At 37.5% G+C, this 26,738-nt stretch overlaps 2 protein-coding genes across 4 annotated transcripts in view; one reads left to right on the forward strand and one right to left on the reverse strand.

Moving 5' to 3' along the window:
• FBXL13 (F-box and leucine rich repeat protein 13) overlaps nt 1–26,738 on the reverse strand; it is a 226,980-nt gene that overhangs the window by 90,446 nt on the left and 109,796 nt on the right. For both annotated transcript variants that reach the window (XM_070787705.1, XM_019958626.2), the window contains one exon: nt 16,770–16,899. In XM_070787705.1, the coding sequence (XP_070643806.1) occupies nt 16,770–16,899 (130 nt within the window). The remainder of the gene's footprint in view (nt 1–16,769; nt 16,900–26,738) is intronic.
• Nucleotides 1–26,738, forward strand: part of LRRC17 (leucine rich repeat containing 17) — a 55,463-nt gene that overhangs the window by 3,143 nt on the left and 25,582 nt on the right. Inside the window, exon 3 of one of the 2 annotated variants that reach the window (XM_019958624.2) lies at nt 13,373–13,507. The gene's annotated coding sequence lies outside the window, so the exon portion shown is untranslated. Of the gene's footprint in view, nt 1–13,372; nt 13,508–16,253; nt 16,830–26,738 lie in introns of those variants that run through there. The other variant, XM_019958623.2, reaches the window with a different exon arrangement.

A 26,738-nucleotide genomic window follows, 5' to 3' on the forward strand; every position in this document is an offset into this window, starting at 1 on the left:
TTAACATTATAAATCTGGAGAACAGAGGACAGGGAAAGAATGCTGGGCTTGGAGCCAGCAGAGAGCTGGGTTTGAGTCTCTCTCTTTCTCACTTATAACAAAAGGCGGTTCAACCTGTCTGATGCTTAGTTGTCTCATCTATAAAATGGGTATAATAATACTTATTTTAGGAGATTCTTGAGAAAACAGAGTCATGTATATGAAAGTGGTTCGTTAGCATGATACCTGGTATGTGTTTCGAGTACCAGTTTTCCTGTTACTGTTCTTCTGGGCATATTGTGAGCTCACTGAAAAATAGATTCAAGAACTAGAGGTAAAGACCTTGAGACATCATTCTAGTGTATCCCTCACACCATAAGTATGACGAAACGGTATTTAGAGAAGTTGGGTGATTTGAGAATAGATTCCTTATCTGTTCCTCATGGTGTGTCCCCAGCGCTGGACACGGTGCCACACACAGAGTGGGTGCTCTGTAAGTGCTGGATGAATGAACGGATGTTCTTGAGTCACACAGTCAACAGCAGAGCCAAGGCTAGAGACCATTTCTCCCCATAGTGACTAACTCCAGATCCAGGGATGGGAGCAGTTGTTTTTCACAACACTTCTAAATTTCTCCCCTTATCTCAGCCCTAGCGTATTGCCCTGCTTCCCCAGTGGCTAAGCAACCAAGTGGCTAAGAACTAAAAGATAACAACAAGTCTATTACCCTCACACTCGTATCTCCAATAATGGCTTCCCCAAAACAAGTAAAAAACTTTTTCTCTCTTGCTGTCTTGGAAACATGTTCATAACAAGATTTCCTGAACAAGGGGGAAAAAGTGATAGCAGAAATCAGCCAGAGCTGAGTGGTTCCTTGTAATGCAGCCAAAAGCTGGGTGCTATCAACCAATAAGATTGTATCCAGGAAAGGAAGGGGGAGGGGCAGGGAGACCTCTGAGAAAAGCTTTTCAGTTTTGTCCTGGCATGAAACGCTTAGTTCTGTACATAGTTTATTTTAGAATATCCAAAAAGATGCTTGGCTAATATTTTATGACTCAAATATTCCTGCCAGAATCTTTTAGGCCAACCAACGATTAGTTGTCCTTTCTCTTCACTGAAGTGATGAGGATACAAGCCTAAAATTAAAGATTCCTCTCTAAGAGAAAAAGCAAATTATTTCACTGTGGTAAAATACTGGGTTTTGCCACATCTGATATCTGTGCATTTTCTGTATAGGATTCTTATAAAATTTGGGGTTGGATCTCTTTTTGTTTACTTTTGAGGTAATTTTGGCTTCAGTTTGGACAACAACTGGAGCCCTGCCACGTGGCTGTTTTCTGGTTAAGCTCCCATTGGTTGGGAACTTGGGGAAGTTGGCCACACCAGTGGTGTTCCAGTCTCAAGTCCCAGCAGACAGCTACTGCTGCTAATGGGGGCAGAGAAGCCTTGGTGCTCAGAGGGAAATTCTCTCCATCTGCCTCTGGCTGGGCCTGAGCACAACAGGACAGAGTGGTCTGTGAAGGAAATGAGCTCTCAGTGAGCCACATGAAAAGAAGACCAAAGTGCTGAGCAGCACAACCTAGCTCAGATCCCTCCTCAGGGAGGATCACATCTTATCCAGCTCCCATTTTCCAGCCCTTCTTTGCAACATTGTCTCTGAATCAGTTAGCTCAACAACACAGAAAAAGAGATATATGTAGCGTGAGACCCTCATGACAGAAATACCCATCTTAGGTAGACATAGCCCATGTTGTGTTCCTGTACCATTTTCAGCTGTTCCTCTCATTCTAACCAGCACTATAACCAATGGCTAATGAGTAATGTGATGACTTCAGTCATATCCATATATCCTTTATAACCTCTTGATAACCTCAAAGAAGCCTGGCTTAGCAAGCGGAATGAACTGTTGAAAAGAAGGATTTCTCCCAAAACATTATGGAACATTCTGTTTTATTGCATTCAAATGTGCCACAGGCTTCAGTAGCAACACTTCTCAGGATCTGTGTTAAGAGGGCTTGATAGGCTTTCAAATATTATGTCCTCTGTGGTGATAGAAGAGGCCTAATTATTATACCTACCACTCTCTCTCTTTGCATGTGCCTGTACTTTCGAATCTATATGTTCTTCATGGCCACTCGCGCCTCTATGTTCACTAATGCACTTCTCCCAGATAGCTCTGGAAGAGGCTTCAGATAGAGCTGTCTCTTTCTCTTACATCTCAGAGCACCAACAACCAGAGCCCTCACTTTGCAGTGTGCACCTTCTGCCTTGTATAATAATTCCAGGTGCACATGTGTAATATCCCTGCCCGTCTTACCCAGGCCCTTTACAACACCATGCTGGGAGCAAAGTATGATGCAACAACAGCTTGTTAATAGGCCAAGTAGTTGTTAAGTAAATTGTGTGTAGAATGTAAATTAGAATTAGTAGTTCTAATGTGGAGGGGGGTGGAGCATGGTCAATATCGTCCTTTGTTAAAGATTGCCATATTTATCTAAAAACACTGAACAGCCAAACATGAAATAAAAAGAAAACAAAACAAAACAAAAAAACCTTTCATTTTTCAGTGTGAATAAGGAAAATAAAACTAAAGCACAAGATTAGTGAAGCCTACAGATACCAGGAAGGCAAGCATGGGTGCCAACTCTGCATGTAAGTGCTCACTGCACAATGACTGAGAGCTGTGATCTGCAGAAGCAGGCTGCTGCTGCTGCTGCTAAGTCACTTCAGTTGTGTCCGACTCTGTTCGACCCCATAGACGGCAGCCCACTAGGCTCCTCTGTCCCTGGGATTCTCCAGGCAAAAATACTGGAGTGGGTTGCCATTTAAACTCTACCATCCTTGTCTGGAGTATACCATGTCGTTCTCTTCCTCACCCGCTAGCCAATTACTTAGAGCTTCCGCTGTGCTATAATGGAGGCTTATCTCTTTTTAAATCAAGAGAATCACAGCTACAATACTTTCTTCTTAAAACACAATGATCACAGAGCTCCTTTGTCTAGATTTATTGAGTTAGATGGAGGCTTTACAGCTACAGTCCTAACCACCGGCTTCACCCAGATCCAAAGAACTAAAGTAGAGTTTTATGAGCAGTTCATGAAATTCTGTGTATAAGCCATTTGCTATGATAGGGAAGAGAGAAGAAACTGAAATAAGTTTAGTTTTTCAGAAAGCATTACAATTTTTTCAAACCTATTTTCAGGAGGGGGAAATATGATCTGAGGCCCCTGAGACTCATCATTTTGTCATCCAATTCTTCAAGATCTAAAAATTGTTGCCAGATGTTTTATTTTTTACTACTTAATGTAATAAACATCTTTAAATATTTTGGCTACAGAGATTACATTAATCTATGGATTCTAAACAATAGGCTTTTGTTTTATTTATTTTTTATTTCAATGCGGCTTGTATTAAGTTGTATTCAAACTAGTAATTATGCCAACCATTTAAATTTATATGAGTCTTACCTATAAGATTCATAAAATTTTTCATAAATCCTTCAATATTTTTCCCAATATGGGTTGAAGTGTGATTCAGAAAGGACACAAAACACTCCTTTAACAGGAAAACTGAGGCCTAAGAGCTGACCCAGAGACACAGAAATTGCACTGTGACTTTTCTGGTTCATGCCTGTTTTTCCACTACAACCCCTCCTGAGTGATGACACTTAAGACCATATAACACTTTTCTCAAATACAAAATTTAAATGCAGCAATAATTTCTTTATCATATACAGTAAATAGCACTTTATAGTTTTACAAATGATAGTCTAATGGCTCAATAAAGGACAGAAATGGTAGGGACCTAACAGAAGCAGAAGATATTAAGAAGAAGTGGCAAGAATACACAGAAGAACTGTACAAAAAAGATCTTCACGACCCAGATAATTACAATGGTGTGATCACTCACCTAGAGCCAGACATACTGGAAGGTGAAGTCAAGTGGGCCTTAGGAAGCATCACTACAAACAAAGCTAGTGGAGGTGATGGAGTTCCAGTTGAGCTATTTCAAATCCTAAAAGATGATGCTTTGAAAGTGCTGCACTCAATATGCTACCAAATTTGGAAAACTCAGCAGTGGCCACAGGACTGGAAAAGGTCAGTTTTCATTCCAATCTCAAAGAAAGGCAATGCCAAAGAATGCTCAAACTACCACACAGTTGCACTCTTCTCACATGCTAGTAAAGTGATGCTCAAAATTCTCCAAGCCAGGCTTCAGCAATACGTGAACTGTGAACTTCCAGATGCTCAAGCTCGTTTTAGAAAAGACAGAGGAACCAGAGATCAAATTGCCAACATCCTCTGGATCATGGAAAAAGCAAGAGAGTTCCAGAAAACCATCTATTTCTGCTTTATTGACTATGCCAAAGCCTTTGACTGTGTGGATCACAATAAACTGGAAAATTCTGAAAGAGATGGGAATACCAGACCACCTGACCTGCCTCTTGAGAAACCTGTATGCAGGTCAGGAAGCAACAGTTAGAAGTGGACATGGAACAACAGACTGGTTCCAAATCAGGAGAGGAGTACGTCAAGGCTGTATATTGTCACCCTGCTTATTTAACTTCTATGCAGAGTACATCATGAGAAACTCTGGGCTGGAAGAAGCACAAGCTGGAATCAAGATTGCTGGGAGAAATATCAATCACCTCAGATATGCAGATGATACCAGCCTTATGGCAGAAAGTGAAGAACTAAAGGGCCTCTTGATGAAAGTGAAAGAGGAGAGTGAAAAAGTTGGCTTAAAGCTCAACATTCAGAAAACAAAGATTATGGCATCCGGTCCCATCACTTCATGGCAAATAGATGGGGAAACAATGGAAACAGTGTCAGACTTTATTTTTCTGGGCCCCAAAATCACTGCAGATGGTGATTACAGCCATGAAATTAAAAGATGCTTACTCCTTGGAAGGAAAGTTATGACCAACCTAGATAGCATATTAAAAAGCAGAGACGTTACTTTGTCAACAAAGGTCTGTCTAGTCAAGGCTATGGTTTTTCCAGTAGTCATGTATGGATGTGAGAGTTGGACTATAAAGAAAGCTGAGTGCTGAAGAATTGATGCTTTTGAACTGTGGTGTTGGAGAAGACTCTTGAGAGTACCTTGGACTGCAGAGAGATCCAACCAGTCCATCCTAAAGGAGATCGGTCCTGGGTGTTCATTGGAAGGACTGATGTTGAAGCTGAAACTCCAATACTTTGACCACCTGATGCGAAGAGCTGACTTATTTGAAAAGACCCTGATGCTGGGAAAGATTGAGGGTGGGAGGAGAAGGGGATGACAGAGGATAAGATGGTTGGATGGCATCACCAATTCAATGGACATGAGTTTGGGTAAACTCCAGGAGTTGCTGATGGACAGGAAGGCCTGGCTTGCTGTGGTTCATGGGGTTGCAAAGGGTTGGACACGACTGAGTGACTGAACTGAACTGAACTGAATTGAATGGTTAAGAACCCAGTCTTCAGAATTCGATGGATCAAGGTTCTAATCTTTGTCCAGACATTTTCAGTGTGACCCTATGCAAATTACTTACCCTATCGTGGCATCATTATAAGTGGAGATAGCTTATATTAGCTTGCAAGAGCAGGTTGTTAAAATTTTAGGAATTATGCAAGCCAGTTGTTAAACACAGCCAGCTAAAAAATTAAAACATATAAACTTAAAATTAAATAAGCTGTATTAACAAATGTAGTGAACACCCAAAATCATGACTTCATAATTATTTTACTATTATGCTTTACTGTTATCTGTGCTCTTGAAGATATATATGTTTATTATATCTGTATGATAACAGTATTACATAGTGCACATTTCTTCCTGTCTCACTGTTTTAGTGACCTCTGTTAGCTTGAAATAGGCCATGGTGAGAGTATTTACACCATGGAAGTTAGCAACCATTATAATTCAGGGATTTGCCTTTTCCTTCTCAGGTGTTAGATGTTTACCAACACACTACTGCTCAGTTTCCACACCTCAAAAATGGGAATAATGATACACACCTCATATAGTTATTTATAAATATTAAATGAGATAATAAACGCAGAGCACATACCTCAACATCTAGTTCATAGTCAGTACCCAACAAATGGTACCAATTTTTATTGTTGTTGTTTAGTCGCTAAGTCATGTCCAACTGTTTTGCAACCCCATGGACTGTAGCCCTCCAGGTTCTTCTGTCCTCTGTCCATGAGATTTCCCAGGCAAGAATACTGGAATGGGTTGCCATTTCCTTCTCCAGGGAATCTTCCCAACCCAGGGATTAAACCCTGCATTAGCAGGCAGAATTTTTTTACCAGTGAGTCACCAGGGATTAAATAAAGTCACCATTCATTAAAATATAGAATAAGGTAAAATATAAGTAAATTATAATTTTTAATTTTCTGCTGCTGCTGCTAAGTCACTTCAGTCATGTCCGACTCTGTGTGATCCCACAGACGGCAGCCACCAGGCTCCCCCATCCCTGGGATTCTCAAGGCGAAAACACTGGAGTGAGTTGCCATTTCATGCATGAAAATGAAAAGTGAAAGTGAAGTCTTAGCGACTCCATGGACTGCAGCCTACCAGGCTCCTCCATCCATGGGATTTTCCAGGCAGGAGTACTGGAGTGGGGTGCCATTGCCTTCTCCAAATTTTTAATTTAGCTGTTACCAATTCATTTTGGTACATTATCTCTTTATTCACAGCTGGCTTAGCTGGTCACATAACTCTTACTGTTCCAATTACCCTCTATTGATAAACTACCAAATCTGTACCTCCATTCCCAGCTCTGCTGCAAGGACTGGACTTCCACTTTCAAGTAGTTCTTGTCATTGACAACTAGATGTATCACAGAAAGCTCAAATTCAGCTTTTCCAAAATAAAATTCATTATTCTTTTTCCCCACTCATACTCCTTCTTTAGTTATCTTAGTTAATCATCTTATAGAAACACAAAATCCTAAAGCTGAAAAAGATCTCGGAGATCTAGCCTAACCTAGCCATTCTACAAAAGAGAGAACTGAAGCAGAAAAACTACGTAATTGCCCAGGGTTGCACAGGTGCTTATGTGGCATAGCAAAGGCTCTAGGGGGGTCTCTTAACTTTAGTTTGGGGCTCCATTCACCATCCCAGTGCCTTCTGCTTATGAGGGAGAGAGAATGAGATTGCTCTGCTAATGCAATCTCTTTGTTCCATTTGGCTAATACAGTCATCTCTGGAAGTGCCTCCGAAGCTTTCTCCCACTTCTACCACAAACCCCAGGGGTGAATAAGTAAGACCTTCCATGATCTTTGCCTCTCTGAAAGGGGAGGTTGGAATTTATGTAGTGTAGAGAGAACCTAAATGACCTTAGAATCTTCCAGTTTGCAGTTTACACAGTCCACCTTTAAGATTCATGAGTCTCAGAGAGATTTAATAGTATAAGAACTACTGATAAACTTCTGTTGCTGTATTGAGTATTCTAATCATTTGAACATTTCTGGGATGCTATCCCTTTTCATTTTTGTTGACTTGTATAATAACTGAAAAACAGTTGATGAAACCATAACTTTCACTGTAATATTTTGTAGTTGCCTAGGCTCTTTTCTCCCAGTAAATCTGAAGAAATATCAGGCTCAGCTCTTACCAAGAAAAGATAATCAGACTTTGCTCTAGCAAGTTACCAACTTCTTAGACACCTAACGAGTGTCCTGAGCTTCTAGCTGAAGAACTTGCTAACCATGCTCTGAAATCGGCTGCAGTTTCATTCATTCATTCATGAAACATTGATCAAAGTCTTACTATGTGTCAGGTATTTATGATATACTTAGGATACAGATACAGATAATCAGGCTCAATCCTTGCCATAAGGAGCTCACAATGGGGCAGAGAGCAGACAAGCAGACCATCAAATACATAGAGAACACTTACTGGAAGTGGAATGAAGAGATCTTAACCCAGATGGGTTAGGGGAAAGGAGGGGTCAGTGAAGGGTTCCTGGAGAAGGTTGTCATTGAACAGAGCCTCAAAGGATATGTGAAAGTTAACCTGATGAATGGGGAAATGAGACAGTTTGAGGGTATTTAGGCAGAAGGCAAAAAGTGAGCCTAGTGGAAGTATTTAGGCTGGATGGAAATGAAGAACAAAGGAGCAGAGAGGCAAAAACTATTATAAGCCCTCTTGCTCCCTGCTGCTACTGCTGCTTCTAAGTCACTTCAGTCGTGTCTGACTCTGTGCGACCCCATAGACAGCAGCCCACCAGGCTCCCCTGTCCCTGGGATTCTCCAGGCAAGAACACTGGAGTGTGTTGCCATTTCCTTCTCCAATGCATGAATGTGAAAAGTGAAAGTGAAGTCATTCAGTCGTGCCTGACCCTCAGCGACCCCATGGACTGCAGACTACCAGGCTCCTCCGTCCATGGGATTTTCCAGGCAAGAGTACTGGAGTGGGGTGCCATTGCCTTCTCCCTGGTTTACCTTAAATCTGAAAATCTTAAATCTGTACCTTGGCCCAAACTACCCCCATCTTCATCTGGATCCTTTTCCCACTCCATGTTCAGGGTTACTAGTTTCTGGACATTTGGGTTTCAACCTGAGATTGGCTACAACCCAGCCTTCGTTACCAGCACAACTGTGATCATTCTATGCCTGCTGCTGCTGCTGCTGCTGCTAATTGAGCCTACCAGGCTCCTCTGTCCATGGGATTTTCCAGGCAAGAGTACTGGAGTAGGGTGCCTAACCTTCTATATAATGCCATAACCCACTGCTAAATACAATTGGAGAGACATTAAATCTGTAAGAAAAGTGGCTACCCAAAGGCAATATCAACATGAGAACCCTTGAAGTAACACACAAACAAAGCAGAGGGTAAAGGAAAAGCATAACCAGTAATCTGCCCTCCTAATTGGCAGTTTCTCATGTACACAGAGGATAGATTTGTCCTTTCCATTAAAACTGTAAATTCTACCCATATTTCTTCTTTGAGATTTTGAAAGAAACAAGTTCACATTCTAGAGAGCTCTGATATGAACGTGGAAAACTAATGTGGATCTCTTTGGAGCATTCTGGCTGATGCCTTTTAGTCATTTCTTCATTCATTAGGGACATATATTAGATAGCCTAGGGCTTCCCTGATAGCTCACTTGGTTAAGAATCTGCCTTCAATGCAGGAGACCCTGGTTCAATTCCTGGGTCGGGAAGATCCCCTGGAGAAGGGAAAGGCTACCCACTTCAGTATTCTGGCTTGAAGAATTCAGTCTGGCCCCTGTACGGTCCATGGGGTTGCAAAGAGTTGGACACAACTGAGCAACTTTCACTTTTCATGAAATAGAATAAAAGAAGGTGAGAAGCTGTACAGATAGCTGCAGAGTGTTGCAGGCAAGGAAAACAGCCAGTGCAAAAACCCCAAAGGCAAGAGCTTGTGTGTTCAAAGAACAGCAAGGAAGCCATTGTGGCTGGAGAGGAGTTGCTAAAAGGAAGAATAATAGGAAGTGATGTCAGAGAGACAGTTAGGGAAGCAGGCAGATTACATGGGGTCTTGAAGGTCCTTTCAAGGCTTTTGTTTTATTGATCAAATAGGAAGACTTGCCAGGCATTTGAACTGAGGGAGTACATTGACTTCTGTTTTCAGAAGCCTATTCTAGGTGCTACTTGTTGAAAAGAAACTTAGAGGTTGAAGTGAAAGCAGAGAGACCAGTTAGGAAGCTGTCACAATAATCCAGGCAAGAGACGATGGATTGGATGATGACTTGGATTTGAGTAGTAACTATAGAAATGGTAAGGAGTGGTCAGATCCTGGATAGATTCTGAAGTGATAGTCAACTGGACTTCCTGAAAGAGTGCATGTGGAGTGTGAGAAAAAGAGGAGTTAAGATTGCCATATTCATTGGCTAGGTATGCTGTAACAAAGGACCACAAACTGGTGGCTTAAATAAGAGCAGTTTGTTGTCCAGCAGTTCTGGAGGTTAAAAGGTCCAAGATCAGTGTTGGGGTGTTAGTTCATTCAGTGTGAGGGAAGGATATGGTTCAAGCTTCTTCCTTGGTTTGTAGATGGCTGTCTTCATGTTTACATGGCACTCTCCAGTATGCATATGTTTGTGTCCAAATTTCCCCAAATTTTTTAAAAAAAGGACATCAGTCACACTGAATCAGGGCCCACCCTAATGATATTATCTTAACTAATTGCATCTGCAATGACATTATTTCCAAGTAAGTTCACATTCTAAGATACTAGGGGTTAGGAATTGCACATATTAATTTGGAGGGGGTACAATTCAATCTGTAACAGATGAATTCAAGACTTTTGGCCTAAGCATCTGTAAACATGGAGCTGTCATTAACTAAGATAGGGAAGGCCAAAGGAGGAGCAAGGAGTTATATTTTAGAGCAGAGACTTTTTTTTTTTAAGATATGAATCTAAAATTTGAGAGAGAAGTCTATCATTGATATTGATATTGTCTATCATTATATGTGTCTATGTATATAAATGTATGCACATATATACATGTATTCTCTATATAACATATATATACACATATACTCCTATAAGCATATATACTTACATATGTATATATGCATATATAAACATACTCTTGTATACACACATTACATACATGTATGTGTATGTGTGCATGTGAACATATATTTGTGTGTGAATATTACACATATATGATTTTATATATGTGTGTGTGTATTTGTCATTGTAGGTGATATTTAAAGCTATAATCTGTTAATAGGTGACATCATCAAGGGTGTGATGAGAAGAAAAGTAGATCCAAACTGAACCTTGGGGCTTTCTGTGATTAAGTGGTTGAAGAGAAGAGGTAACTTATAGAAGCACCTTAAGAAACATTGTCAAAAATAGAAAAAAAAGTGAGAGCTATAGCACAATATAATTCATGAGAATTAATATCCACACACAGAACCACAATATAAGAATTTAAAAATACATTAATACATGTATATTAATGTATTCTTTTTTGTTACTAGGGGAAGATCTTCATGTTTTGCTCATTTTTTAATTGAAGTATAGTTGAATTACAATATTGTATTAGTTTTAAGTGTATAGTATAGTGATTTAGTTTTTTTTGCAAATTATATTCCATTATAGGTTATAAGATACTGGGTATAATTCCTGTGCTACACTGTAAATCCCTGCTGCTGCTGCCGATGCTAAGTCGATTCAGTCGTGTCCGACTCTGTGCGACCCCAGAGACGGCAGCCCACCAGGCTCCCCCATCCCTGGGATTCTCCAGGCAAGACCACTGGAGTGGGTTGCCATTTCCTTCTCCAATGCATGAAACTGAAAAGTGAAAGTGAAGTCGCTCAGTTGTGTCCGACTCTCAGCGACCCCATGGACTGCAGCCTACCAGGCTCCTCCGTCCATGGGATTTTCCAGGCAAGAGTACTGGAGTGGGGTGCCATTGCCTTCTCCAAGTAAATCCCTGTTGCTTCTCTATTTTATGTATTGTAGTTTCTATCTGTTAATCCCATACTCCTAATTTGCCCCTCCTGCCCTCCCCTCTCCTTTTGTAACCATAAATTTGTTTTCTGTGTCTGTGAGTCTGTTTCTGTCTTGAATATACACTTATTTTTGTATTTTTTTAGATTACACATATAAGCCATAACATACAGATTTCTCTTTTCTCTGACTTATTTTACTATATATATATATATATATATATATATAATATACATATAACATACATATGTATGTGTGTGTGTGTGTGTATTTGTATACATAAAATTGTTACAGTACCTAAAGAGTTCTGAATGGGTTCTGCTAAAGTCATGTTCTTCCTGGAAAAATTCTAGCAATTGCATATGGAACTTAAGAATGTCTAGGCCTGGGCCAAATGCTAGTGGCCATTGGAAAACACTGTTAATAATCTAAAAAGAATATCTAATAGTGGCTAAGCATTTACTATGCAGCCATCATTGTAAGCCTCTTATATGTGTCAAATCATTTAATTCATACAAAACACAGGTAGTTACCATTAATAGCATTTTCCCCATTTCATAGATAAGGAAGGTAAGGTACACAGAAAGATTAGGACCTGCCCCAGCCCCATACCTATCAAATAGCAAACTCAGGATTAAAATGCAGGTGCCCAGAACCCATTTCCCAATTACTGTGGTATGTTACTTTCATGGTGTCATGACTGACAGCTCCTCAGAACCACAAGGGAAGGGAGAGGAGTGATTCCTTGAAGCAGAGAATGAGACGCAAAGGAAAACTACCAACATCTCATATAGTGGTTCATTAGTTTCACTTATTTAACTAAACATTAATCCAAATATTCAACAAGCATCTGATAAACATCTACCGTGAGTTAGGTCACACATCATTCCTTAAGATGTAGAAAAAGATGAATCCATTCACTGTCACCAAATGTCTCCCAGATCATAAATTACAAAGGAGCACAGGAAAGAGTACCTTCTTTACATGATAAAACCATTTTGTCTCCAAAGAGTCTTACTACATTGTATTTAAATATGGTTTTTAAAAATCATTTTATGGTATAAGCTTAGATTTTATAACTTTGAGTAAATAGTAAATATAAAAGCAAACAAATTAAATTTGTTCAACTGATTCAGCCAGAATCATTTTGTTAAATGAATGTAGTTTTTTTTTTTTCTTCTGAAAATACTATAAGGAAAATGTTGCACTCAGGTTCTGAAGAAAAATATTTTAGAGAAATACACTAATAGGCTTTATTTTTTAACACCAACTGTGTCAGGAACTTAAGTTACATTATCTCCAATATTCCCCAGTTTGAAAGAAGAATTTTAATTACTTTGAAAAATATTTTAATAATGGCAGCTTACTGAGACAAAAATGCTATCATTCAACAAATATTTATTAAGTGCCTGTGTATGGTTTAACTTTGCCTGGAAATCAAAGAAATACAAATTGAAAATATAAAATAGCATATTCAATGTTGAATTGACAAGTTTTTAATATAGAATATATTTATGAAGATAACAAACTATTTTATATTCATCATAAATGTAAATTGAGAGTCTTTGTAGAGCATGGACAACCTTAAAAATAACCTCTGATCATTTCATTTCTAAAAATTTGTACCCAAAATTGCATACACATATGCTAAGATATGGCTACAATAATTTTCCTCGGAGATTATTTATGATAGCCGAAAAAAAGGTAGACCAGGAAAAAGAATTGTAGGCCAATAATGAATGGTTAAATATAAATTGGTGTTTTGATACCATGGAATACTATTATACCTCTTAAAAGTAAGTTACAGGAAAATATTTAATGGAATAAAGACATGGAATAATGAAAGATATGTGTACTATATAATCTTTTTCAATTCAAAAGAAGTCTAGACACGCATAGTGTAAAGACACTGAAATTCTAGTAGTGTTGATTATTTCTGGATGGTGAGTTTTCAGGTAATTTAATTTTTTTCTTTGCAGAGGATAGTGAGAGAGCTCACTGCAGCAGCCCTATCACAATTCAGGCCAAGGGGGAGCAGAGGTTTTTCCAAAGAGAAGAAACTGGGCAGAGGCATTACTTCAGCCACATCAAAGATGATAACATGAGGTGAACATGTAAGTGCTAATATTCACTCGGAAATCAGTCATATAATTTAATGCACCCTACAGCGTTTATCCAATCCCATAAGAATGTAGAATATTTCTAAGGCATATGTAATTGATTTTCACTTTTCTTTGTAGTTCTCCATCATCCACTTATTTATTTTTTCTAACACGTATGGTTCAAATACTTTCACAATATTATATAAATACATCTTTCCTTTTTTGGGCAGCCATGACTACATTAGCATTTAGCTCTTGACATATTTTGTTTATGTTAATCCCGAGTTTCCAAAGACAGAAATGCTGTTTTACTCATCACAGTGCCCAGTATGCAGCAGGCACTCAGTAAACACCAGCGAAAAACATTGAGTCATAAGCTTCTATTCTCAACTCTTTTTGTTTTATTAGGACATTTTTCCTTGGTCAGATATATTAACACATGTCTTCATAGCGCAAAATTCCAAACATATAAAAAGAAACTACATTTTAGTTTCTAAGAGACGAACCTATAAAACCCGTGAATAGTCAGCTTTCCTTCTTTGAAACCATTTTGTATTGTCATACCAATGCAATTAGACCAGGTAGGGTGAAACTATCCTCACAGGTAGGTAGATGGAGCCAGGAAAGTAGATGAAACCGCCTCAGAAGACTTCATAAGTCCCTTGGGTGCAATAACTTCCAAAATACACTGATTCGTCCTGAAGTTACAGCAGCAGCCATTATTAAAATATCTATGGTTCATAATGAGGCCATTTCTTACAAAATTTCAAATGGTAAAATTTCCAGTGCCTTGGGTTAAATCTCTGTTTGCTGTTAAATTATTAAGTGAACAGAGGGAAATTGAATGTAGATAAATAAAAAATGAACACCCTAACATTATTTTGCATGATGTGAAACACTAACATCACTGCGGTTTGAGAATTACAAATTAAGGATCAATTAGGAAACAAAATCTATTCCTGGTACGTTCAGACCAAACTCAAGCACCTACTAAGACAGCAGGCAATGCAGTGAAGTGGTAACTGTCCCGGAGTAAGTGCATGTTTGCACATTACTGAGTGGAGGAGAAGGCGGTAAACTGCAGAGAGGGCTCCGTTTCAAGGGGGTGAGGCTGACTCTGTCCTCACAGAGGACATGTGGGGATGCAGGCCCAAGTTCGCTAGTTCTTATGTATTTTTTTTTTAAGAGAAGCTTAAAGTCTAGATTTTTATTTGAAAACTCCAAAATTCCAAATGTTGGCTCAAAATTTAAAGACAGACTATATCTATATGTTTTCCCTAAATATCTGGCCAGAGAGTCATCAGTTTGAAACCTCTGACTTTGAGCTGTGTTTGAAAATATTTAACCTTAGGACAGGTTTATGTGTGTTTGTGTGTCTATGCATGTGTTTGTGTTGTTGCTGCAATAATTACTTGGTGGAAACTGAGAAGAAAAAGGAGTTAAGTCACACTATGAGGAGGGTTCTGAAGCACTGAGGTGAGTTAGACAGTACTATATATAAAATAGATAACTAATAAGAACCTACTGTATAGCACGGGAAGCTCTACTCAATACTCTATAATGACCTATGTGGGAAAAGACTCTAAAAAAGAGTAGATACATGTATATGTATAACTGATTCACTTTGCTGTACAACATTGTAAATCAACTATAGTCCAGTAAAATTTTATTTTAAAAGAAGGACTAAAGGCTGTATCTTTCAGAGAGAGGTTGATCAGTGGGATGTGTCAAACGCATATTGAGTTATTTCTGAAGTTGCAAATATTCTTCCTTTGTGATCAGGTCATCTGTGTTTGCTGACATTCATATCCAAGTTAGGCCCCCATCAATCCATGGAGACTGAGAGATACAGACACTCTCTGTCTTGATGATTACATATCAAAGCCTGGCTCCCAGGTCCTTGAGGAAGACATTCATGGGTTGTAAAACAGGTGAGAAACTTTTTAAGAAGTTGACATCTCAAAGGGAGCAAAAACAGAATGTACAACTGCAAGTTTTCTAAAGTAAGAAAAAGGAGGTCAGGGATTCAGAGTCAGAAAAAAGCCTATCTGAAGTTTTGTCAATCTGGAGGGAACATTAAGGCCATCTTGATCATAGAGTGGCAGATGTCGGTGCTTAGCAAACTATTGATATATCAGTAGATTGGATTTAAACAAATGCAAACTCTAGCCTTGCAGCCCTAGCTTAGCATCCTTTCCCCTACATCATCCCCAATGCTTAGTGTACCAGGAAACCATGACATGCCAGTGGTGGTGGCTAAGTAAAATTTCTGTCCATTCAAGAACTTGGAGGAGAAATCCATTCTGTCCCTGTATTCCTTCCAGGAATACCTGCTTATAGCATTATCAGTATGCTTTTACCAGCTGTGCAACCCTGAGAACCCTGGTCTTTTCATCTAAATAAGCTATAGGGCACAGCATTTGTATGAGCAGTAAATGTGATATGTATGAAACACTCAACATGGTGCCTGGTGTATAGTAACAGTTCTCATTTGTGTCATTATATTATTTTCATAGAATGATGACCATACTATGACACTAATAGCAATACACAGAGAGCTGGAAGAAAAGTTAAATGAATGGTGACTTAAATCTAACAAAACAGAGCAGAAGAAACTATCAAAGAGGCAGGAACTGCTTCCACAGTGCCATGTCATACCCTCCACAATTCCACACTATTTTCTGCCCAGGTTTCTTAGTCTTGTTCCTTCAGACTTAAATATTTCCCCATGTAGACCTCAAATCTTCATGTTATTTAGCCCAAGGATATAATGCAATTTTAAACAATCATTATCTTTGTTGTATTTCCTTTCTTACGTTTAGCACTTGCAGCATTTTACCTAATACTATTTACTCTCAGAGTCCACGTGGAAGCAAACTAACTTTTCAGGAAGTTCTTTGCAAATACTCCCCACCCTCTCCCCCAAATAGTTTTCTTTGTTTGTATCTTGGTAGCAATTCTAAAAAGTTTTCAAGATTTGGACTCTGCTAGTGTAATTGTGCACAGAATATCTACACAGAAGTGGTCTGCTTCATCATCCAATGAGCTCTGCCTCTTCGTGGATGTGACACTCCAATGGAGGGAAGCCAAGAGCCTATAGTAGCAATCCTGGGGAAAATTTAAGCAGCTGTGTTCACGTAATTGAAAACCTTCTGAAAAGTGTGCTGCAGTCCGTGCACAGCGTTAGTATAACATGAGGGCTGGGGCTGGATGCAGCCGGTTCTCTGGAGGACTTCTTTGCCTGCTGCAGGAAAGAGAAGGCTGAAAGACAAACCTGGGTGCAGCCGGAAAGGTCCAGATAGATGAGCTTGTGGCATCCGTTCCCCAAATTCAGGTACTGTAAACCTTTGTCTGTGAACTTTCTGCAGTAAGCCAAACTAAGATTCTGTAAATTGTAGAAGTACCTGAGAAGACAGGGAGAGAGAAGAGAGGAAGGAAAGTGATTATACTTAAGCTGTTTCCTCACATCTTTGTTAAGCCACTATGACAAAGAGAAGTAAAGCTGTAAATTAATCTTTTCTCCTTGCAGCTATTCAAGAGTTGAACTTTATTGTTAATTCTCTTCCTGTTAAGGAGATTGCAGTAGCATATCAGATAATGCATAATCACGTTTCAAATGAAAATAAAGATTTGGCTAAATTTTTAAGAAAACCAATTGGGATAAAGCTTTGGGGGCGGGGGAGGTCTGTGCATTCATGTTGTTTGCAAGTTAGTTTGTGTTTGAAAGCAGTTTCAGTTTGTGTTATTGTTGCATTTAGCTTTTATATTGGAGCATCGAAATAACAATGCAAATGTCTAGGAGGACAAACTCTTTGTAAACATTTAAATGGTGATTAACTGTTACATGAGAGTTAGGATTTGGGGCAGAAAGGAGGCAAAGTTAAATATAATAGGCTCTTAAAATGGACAAAGCAAGCAAATGGCTTGAAAAAATAAATTTGCATGTGCATGATTTTCTAAGTAACAGTTTCATTATTATAACTAAAGAAAGACTGACTGATACACAGAGCTTAAAAGTGGATTAAGAGCAGTCTGCAAATATGTGGGCAACATATGAAAGGAATAAAACCATATCAGAGGCTATAAATCTCACTGAAGTTGCAACAGATTAACTATGGCATTACCACCATAGCCAAAATGAGAGCTTTCAGGAAAAAGGAGGGTCTTTAGGACAACTCTCTGCAAGACTCACAGTTTGAGGACACTCTATGGGCAACTTTCAAAGCCCTCCTAAGCCTGGCATTTTTTAAAAGTGCAAGAACTCTCACTTCTGCTTTTGTAATAGAGTTAAACTACATGCTCTTGGCTTGTGATCTGCAGCAGTTTAACAGTGAACTAGAAAGCAAAAAGAACAAAAAGTAGGAGGAAAATGCCTTTCTGTCCCTCAAAAGCCCACAAATGACTAATAAAGTTTACTTTCACATAAATGGGAAATTAGATATGCAAGCTTTGATCATTAATCAGATTTATTTCCCAAATCTGAAAATATCATATGATATAATTCATATTCCGTAGCGGATTATTTGACTCACACCCATTTCCCTCTGGTAATGGCTATTTCCATGAGACTCAGTAGAACAGAGAGGGAAGCCTTCTGGACTCCCCAGTGGCTGGGTGGGCAGGGCTCTGAAGGAGAAAGCAGCACTAACATCCCAAAGACATAACCCTTCTGGGGCCCTTGAGAGCATTGCCAAAGTTTTAGAAATGCTTTATCTTCCTCTCCCTCAATTATACCCTTGTGATTCAACTAAGTAAAGCACAATTTTCTTGGGGGGTTGTCATTCCTAAGAACTTTTTAGCTCTCCAATTTGGCAAAAGGAATAGTGAGGCAGGCAGCATGACACAATGGAAAATACACAGGGTTCTGGAATCTGACCAAACTGGATTCGAATCCCAGCCCTGACACTTACTGCAACTGCCCCTTAGCTGCCCAGAGACTGTTTCCACATTTACTAAGTGGAGATTATAGCATTATCTTTTTTTTCAACCCTGACCAGCTGTGGGGCCTCCAGCTTTCCTGAACCTTAGTTTTCTGTAACATGAACATCTGTAACATGAATGTAACGTATCTGCTTTTTCCTCTTAGTAAAGATGTGACAATTACATAAGAATGTATATATAATAGTATTATATTGAGGGTGAGTTTTGATGATTAAAATCAGCAGGGATATGGTAGAACCTTTAAAAATACACATATTGTTATTATTGCTACTACTGTCTCAAATAATACATATGAATTATTCTTACAAAGTTTGATCTATCTTTTTTCCATTTAATGGAATAGGTACTTACCTGACAATAGTGGTGCATACTAACTTGAAGAGTTTGAGGGGCCTCATATTCCATCTGTACCCTATTTCAGTCGTGGTGGTAAAACCAGGTGTAATCTGTTAACCCCGGTGAGATTGATAGTCTGCTGTAGTTTCTGTTCCTCCATCTGTTGCCCTTGCATTTGCTGACTGTTCTTCCTAACCTACTTTTAAGCTCTGTACGTCATTCTTTCTTTCTTCAGGTATAATAATGAAACCATTACTTACACAGTCGTGCATATTCAAATATATTCAAGTCTGATCCAAGTCTGTTTTTCAGTTTCTTTAAGTGCATGTGATCCATTTAACAAATACCAAAAATGAGAATTGAACAAGAAGCTTTGAACTTTTTTGTGTGTCACAGATACTTTTGGATCTATGGCCCCTTTGTCAGCATGATGTTTTTAATGTATAAAATAAAATACAATTTCAAAGGCAGCCAATTTTATCCACAGATATTATTAAAATATTTTTAAGAGCCAAATGACTGAAAAAATGTATATGCTTCTTTATTAACATGTTCAACAACAACATCTAGCGACAGGTCTATTAACGACAATGCTTTTGAAGCAGTACTGAGTACCAATGATAATTTTAAATATTTGTAACAACTATAAAAAAATACATGTGATGAGAAAATAATTGTGATTTGTATGAGTGAAAGAGTCCCAGGGGCTGCTAATACTACCCTGATTTTTTTAATCTATATTTCAGTTAAAGCTTAGTGAAAATAGAGATTTTTTTTTTTCTCCTATCAAAATTTATGGAACCTCTGATTTCCATTCATGATCTTCTTGGAGGATCCACTGACCGCAGGTTTGGCAAAAGAGTCATTTAATTAAACTAAATGACTCTGAGATTAAGTCTAGATCTAGCTCTTCAAAGTGGAACCTCATGGGAATCATCAGTTTGAAAGTAAAACACAAATCTTGAGTGGCTCTGTTAGCCTTTCAAGGCTTTTATAGTGCCGCAGACTTAGAGCTTTGGGGGATGAGAAAAATATTGGTTTACAGTGAAATCACACTTGGCAAATTTTATGCAATATTGCCACTTTTTATCCTGAATTTTGGCAAAGAAATATGTCCCTTATATGAGTAAGATCTAGTTCATCATTTTTCCAATCCAGAGATGACTTTATAATTCTAATTACACTTGAGGAAGTGTTTTCAGACAATGTTTTCTAATTATTTGATAACTTTTTCTTATGTGTGTGGGGAGCGTTCTCTGTGTGATTTATTTTTCTACTGTTACTATAATCTTTAAGACATCACAATTCTTACAGAAACTACAGAGATCACTGTTTCTTTTTTCTTTGGGTTTTTTTATCCATTAAAGAATTGAGGCCCTCTGTGTTAGATCTTCAACACCTGAGGGTAGCTATTACTAGAAGGAATGTAGAATTCTGTATTTAAATTAACATTTCTCTGAAAAATCTTAACACAAGGTCCAGTCTGTAAAACAGAGTATTTGCATATAGATTCGTTTGAGTTGAGTACTGGACTTAGTCTTACAGAGGCAGTATTTTAATAGAATTCCTGCAGAAAATCCAAATGCAGTGACTTGACCTCCTATTTACAGGGTGGACCCTAAGGATTTCCAGTCACGGCCACAGCTTATTCTGTCTACCCCATTCTGATGAACTGTGGCAAGACTATATTAACATGAGAGTACTTGTCAATAAGAAGTTGCCAGTCAATTTAAGGGTTGATTCATCTATAGGAAAAATAGACATCATGCTTCTATAGCATATAAAGCTCCATTAAGAAGCAAAGATCATAATATTAATATCTTTACTCACCACTCTGTGCCCAGAATATTTGATCAATACATAGTGAATAAGTGAATGAATGTTGCTGCTAGAACTCAGGGAGTAATTACTGTGGAGTTCCGATAGATGGTATGACTTGAGATGTAAAGTCTACAGATTAGCAAAGAGAGGAGAAAGGCATTCTAGCTTGTAGAAAAAGAGAAGCATGTAGCAGTCAACTGACCAGAGTTGAGAGTTTCCTTTGGAAAACCTAGGCAGATAAGTTTGATCAGATAATGATAAAGAATAGTAAAGGAAGAGTCTAGACCTTAAGCACGTCAAAGACATGATAAGACTAAGTTCAGGACAATACTTCTCACAACATAAGGGAAGAGAGACCAAGCGTGAACCATCTGGATGCTGCACCAAATGAGGTATTGAGAATGCCACCTTGACTGTGGCAATGGAATAAATGGACAGGGTTTAATTCAGGAAATGTTTAAAAGCAAAAAGTACTTTGAAATGGGCATGAGCTATGGACAGCCCTTGTTTTCAACTTTAGAAAACTGAGCAAGTCCCCAAAGAAGTGAGGAAAAATATTCAGATAAAAAACTGGCAAATCACTGTTGCCAAGAAAGGCAAACAAATTACATTTTTCTTTGGAAAGAAACACTAAAGGCACCAGAGAATGAAAACAGCAACAAACAACACTTCTCTAGTTATTTATAGCTGAAAAAATGTTATTACATACCCAAGCATGATTAAAACAATAGAAAGCAGAGCAGAAATAAAGAATCATTATGAAATGTATTTTTATTATAGATAAAGAAAGTCAGTGTACATTTTTTTCATATGATGAAAAACATCAGTATCACGTAGCATTTATCCTGAATGTTGTCTCAAAAGCAAGAACTAGAAGTTAAAATCAAAACAAAATTCTAATTTTAGGTCCTATTTTCCTATATGTTGCCCACTAAAGATACAGCTTCATTTGTAAAATAAACATCCTTAAAAAACTATGCAGAGCTGTACTATTATTTTAAATTTCCTAGAAGAAAACATTATCTCAAAGTATGGTTGGAAAAAATGTTTTGAGTTTTTAAAAAAAGTGATAACGCTACTCCCAAATCGTCTACTTAAAAGAGTTCAGATTTTCATATATGGATTTATAGATTTTTAAATATGTATGTCTCTCTCCCCTCTCCAGCCACCCCCAACTCACTTTCTATCTATAGATAGATAAAATACATACACACAAATATACACATGTACCATATATATATAAACACATTCATCCATGCACATATATTCATTCACACACACACATATATATCTTAATGTGGAATTTCTAAAGAAAACTACTGAGTGATGTCCTGTATTACAGGGCAGAGAATCCTACAGAATTCCTGAAAGGGTCAGAGGCCCTCCACAGTGGTGCTGCTGGAGCTGGCTTGCTCTAGCCCATGAGAACCAATTGTTAGCATCTCTTCTCAACTCTACATTCAGTGGCATGTTGGTAGCTTAAAACTGGCCATGATGGAATTATTTATGTCACAGAAATCAGTAAATCCTACAAATCAAAACATACCTTGACCCCCTACCTCAGCCAGTAATTAAACATTTACTGGAACACGGCTGTCCTCAGAACACACTTTGAGAACTACTGATACAGAGAATGCAGTATTGCTGAGAAAACAATGATGAGAGATAAGATGATAGCTTGAAGGACTGGAATAAATATCTGACCTGAAAATGAAAGGGGATTCTTAAAACATGAACAAATAGGGTTGAAACATTAAAAAAAAAAAAAGTCCATCAGTTAACCCAAATTGAGAGATTGTTTACAAAATAAATAAACAGTATTCTTCAAGTGTCATAAATAAACAGTATTCTTCAAGTGTCAAGGTCATGAGATACAAGGAACAACTGTGGACTGGTACAAACTGGAGAGCACTAAGAAGAAATGACAGCTGAATGTAGTATGGACGCTTACACCAGATCCTGGAGCAAAAATAAAAGAACATGAGTGGGAAACTTGATGAAATCTGAATAAAGACTTTCATTAATAGAAAAGTAAAAAGAAAACTATCTCTCTTTTAGCTGAGAAAATTAGTTTTAATGTCCAAAAAGTTTAGCTGAGAAAATTAGTTTTAATGTCCGAAAGGTTTACTATGTCCCAGGAAAAATTAAAAGAACACAAGTTTGGGAAATGTTTTTAATTTCTCAGAGAAAAGGAATTTCCTGCCAGCATCTTGGCAGAAAAAAAAAAAAATAGATTACCAACAAACGAAGAGAAAAATCAGGCTGGCTTTAGACTTCTCTTTAACTTGAAATAATGAAGATTATGGGGCAGCATTTGTAGGGTTTTAAGTAGAGTAAGGGACATGATTCAAGAAGTATACCCTGAGAGAATTTGTTGTTCATCCTCTGACACAACAAAAAGTCATCTTCAGAAAGCAATGACTGAAAATCTAATATTTGCACATATTTCCAGATAAATATAATAATTTATATTTGCACGTTTCCAGTCATCATACGTGCATCTCTGTCACTTCAGTCATGTCCGACTCTACTCTTTGCAACTCCATGGATTATAGCCCACCAGGCTCCTCTGTCCATGGAATTATCCAGGCAAATATACTGTATATATATAGTATATTTGCCTGGATATATATAGTGGGTTGCCATTTCCTCCTCCAGATTCCAGTCATCATAGGATGAATCAAAATCAAAATTAAAGAATAAGGAAATTGTGATACAAATAGACCATCAATGAATGACAAAACTACAGTTGGTGGTGATGGTGGTTTAGTCGCTAAGTCGTGTCTGACTCTTACGACCCCATGGACTGTAGCCTACCAGGCTCCTCTGTCCATGGGATTCTCCAGGCAAGAATACTGGAGTGGGTTGTCATTTCCTTCTCCAAAACTCGAGTTAGGACTACCTAATCATAAATATGATTATGATATTGAGTATACCAAAAATCAATATTAAAAAGAAAGATGATAAAAAATCACAATTAGTATATATTTACATATAGGTGAGTCAAAGTAGAGGAACATCGAGTTCAAGGAAGAATTAGAATGTATTAGATCTCTTGTCGAACACAGGGGGAGCCAAAGTTAGTGTTTCATTATGACTTTGATAATTACAGAAATGCATGATAAAGCGTGTTTTTAAAAAACATAGAAATAGCCACTAGTTAGAATACACAACAGAATATGCATTTATCTAAATGTATTCAGATTATAGATATAACACATTTTGTAACAAAAAGCAGAAAAGATAAGTACAGTGCAGTAACATAAAAATAAATAAAAAATATAAAGCAAGATGATAAAAATAAGGCCATATACTCAGTTTTGACAAGAAATATTAGTCTTTTAAACCACTTTCTTAAAAAGGCAAAGAGATTGAAATTTTTTAAAATAGAAGTTAGCTATGTGCCACATGTGAAAGATAAACATAAAATATAGCAACACAAAGGTTAAAAATTATGGGTATACATAAAGTAATTTCACAAAGCCACAAGCAAAAGAAAACAAAGGTGACTGTGTAAATAGCATTTTAAAAGAATTTAAGACAAAGAAACATCAACCAGGATAGAAAAATATAATTTTATGTAAACAAGTGCTACAATTTATAGATAGATTGTATGTGCAAACATGCTGCTTATTAATCCTTATGTGTTGAATAACATAAAAATAAATTAATAAAAACTTCATTATAATAGGCAACTACTGTATCACTATGACATTAAGAATTTACACATGCATGTGCATATATACATAGAAATTTTGTTCTCTGAAAGGAACTCTCTTGTTTTAAACATTCATGGATGATTTATTGAAATTGATTATATTAAGTAGTCCACCAAGAAATCTCCATAAATTTCAAAAAGTAGAAATAATTCTGTCCACATTTCTTGACCACAGTGTACGAAACTAGAATTAAAAACAAAATTCTCTTCTAAATAATTATTGGGTCAAAGAGGTAAGCAAATATACAGCAGTTTGTTCAGAAAAGGAGAACAATATTTATCAAACCATACAAGCTTTGCCTAAGTTCTTTAAAAGTAATTTCATACCTCTGTTTTCTTATTTTAGAAGAAAAGAAGTCAATTAAATCATACAAATGAAAAGTTTAAAACAATACGTGTACATCATATCCAAATCCAAAAGTATTCATTTAGAAAATATAATGAGGAATCATAATCAGAAAGGATACCATGCACAATGGCAATTAAAAAGACACCACAAAGACTATCTGTATGAATAAAACAAAATTTTGAGACATCTAAGAGTGTTTGCAAAAAAGATATTTTTTTGAAGTATACTATGCTCCTGATGGGCTTCCCTGGTGGCTCCTTGGTAAAGAATCTGCCTGCCACTGCAGGAGATGCAGGTTCAAGTCCGGGGTCAGGAAGATTCCCCTGGAGGAGGAAGTGGCAACCTACTTCAGTATTCTTGCTGGGAAATCCAAGGGACAGTGGGACCTAGTGGACTACAGCCCTTGGGGTTGCAAAGAGTTGGACGCGACTAAGCAACTGAACAACAAATTGTTCCTGATAGGGAGACTAAATATTGTAAAAATATGGCTTAGTTTCTAATTTATTTTATCTTTCATTATTGGCATACTGGTAAATATCTAACAACTGGCTCTTCAAAAACATATATGCATATGTATATATGTTTGCTATAAAATTATACATCTTACTATTTTACATCAACTATTTTACAGATGTAAAAGATGAATAGCCCACAAATTACAAATCGTAACATACACAATACTGTTTATTACTGATTTCGTATAACCAGTTGATTCTTACACAATGCTTTCATTCATTGACTTTTGCCAAACTCATAAATATAGGTGGTACTTTTGTCTTCTCCCTTGTATACTCAAAGGAAAAATAAAATTGGTCAGTCTGCTATATTTATTTTTACCAAAAAATAGAAGTAAAATTTTTAAAATTGAGGAATGAGTATAATTCCAATATGAGTATATTTTTTTATTTTAATGGGTAAGACAAAAGTGAAGAAAAATGTGTGTGTCCGGATTTCACTCAGTCATCAATGATGTGCCTTTTTTGCTCAATCAGATAACAGTTTTCAAGTACTGAAAAGATACTTGCTAAACTTTTTTGTGCTATTCACAGTGTTGCAGCTACAAACATGACATGCCTTTTTTCAGTATTTTCTGTGGAAGTATAGTTGCCTGGAGAATCCCAGGGACGGTGGAGCCTGGTGGGCTGCCGTCTATGGGGTCACACAGAGTCGGACACGACTGAAGTGATTTAGTAGCAGCATAGTTGACTTAGAATGCTGTGTTAATTTCTGCTGTACAGTAAAGTGATTCAGTTATACATATATTTCCATATATTCTTTTAAATATTCTTTTCCATTATGATTTGTCATTGGATATTGAATACAGTTCTCTGTGCTACACAGTAGGACCTACTGTTTATCCATTGTACATCTAAACACTTACTTCTGCTAACCCCAACCTCTCATTCCATCCCTTCCCCTAACTCCGTCCTTCTTGGCAACCACCAGTCTGTTCTGTGTCCATGATTCTGTTTCTGTTTTATAAGTAAGTTCATTGGTGTCATATTTTAGATTCCACACATAAATGATATCATATGGTAGTTGTCTTTCTGACTTACTTAATTTAGTATGACAATTTCTAGCTCATCCATGTTGCTGCAAATGGCATTATTTCATTCTTTTTTATGATTTTCTATCATGTATGTATATACCACATCTTCATCCCTTGTTCTGTCGACCTTCAGGTTGTTTCCATTGTCTTGGCTATTGTGAATAGTGCTGCTATGAATATAGGGGTACATACTTCATTTTGAATTATAGTTTTGTCTGAATATATGCCCAGGAATGGATCATATGGTAATTCTATTTTTAGTTTTCTGAAGAACCTCCATATTTTTTCCCACAGTGGCTACACCAACTTGTATTCTCACCAAGAGTGTAAGAGAGTACCTTTTTCTCCACACCCTATCCAGCACTGGTTATTTGTAGACTTTTTAATCATGGCCATTCTGACACATGTGAGTGAGGTGGTACTTCATTGTCGTTTTGATTTGCATTTCTCTAATAATTAGCAATGTTGAGCAGCTTTTCATGTGCCTATTTGCCATTTGTATCTCTTCCTTAGAGAAATGTCTATTTAG

Source organism: Bos indicus, chromosome 4, assembly GCF_029378745.1.
Source record: "Bos indicus isolate NIAB-ARS_2022 breed Sahiwal x Tharparkar chromosome 4, NIAB-ARS_B.indTharparkar_mat_pri_1.0, whole genome shotgun sequence".
NCBI classification, from domain to species: domain Eukaryota; kingdom Metazoa; phylum Chordata; class Mammalia; order Artiodactyla; family Bovidae; genus Bos; species Bos indicus.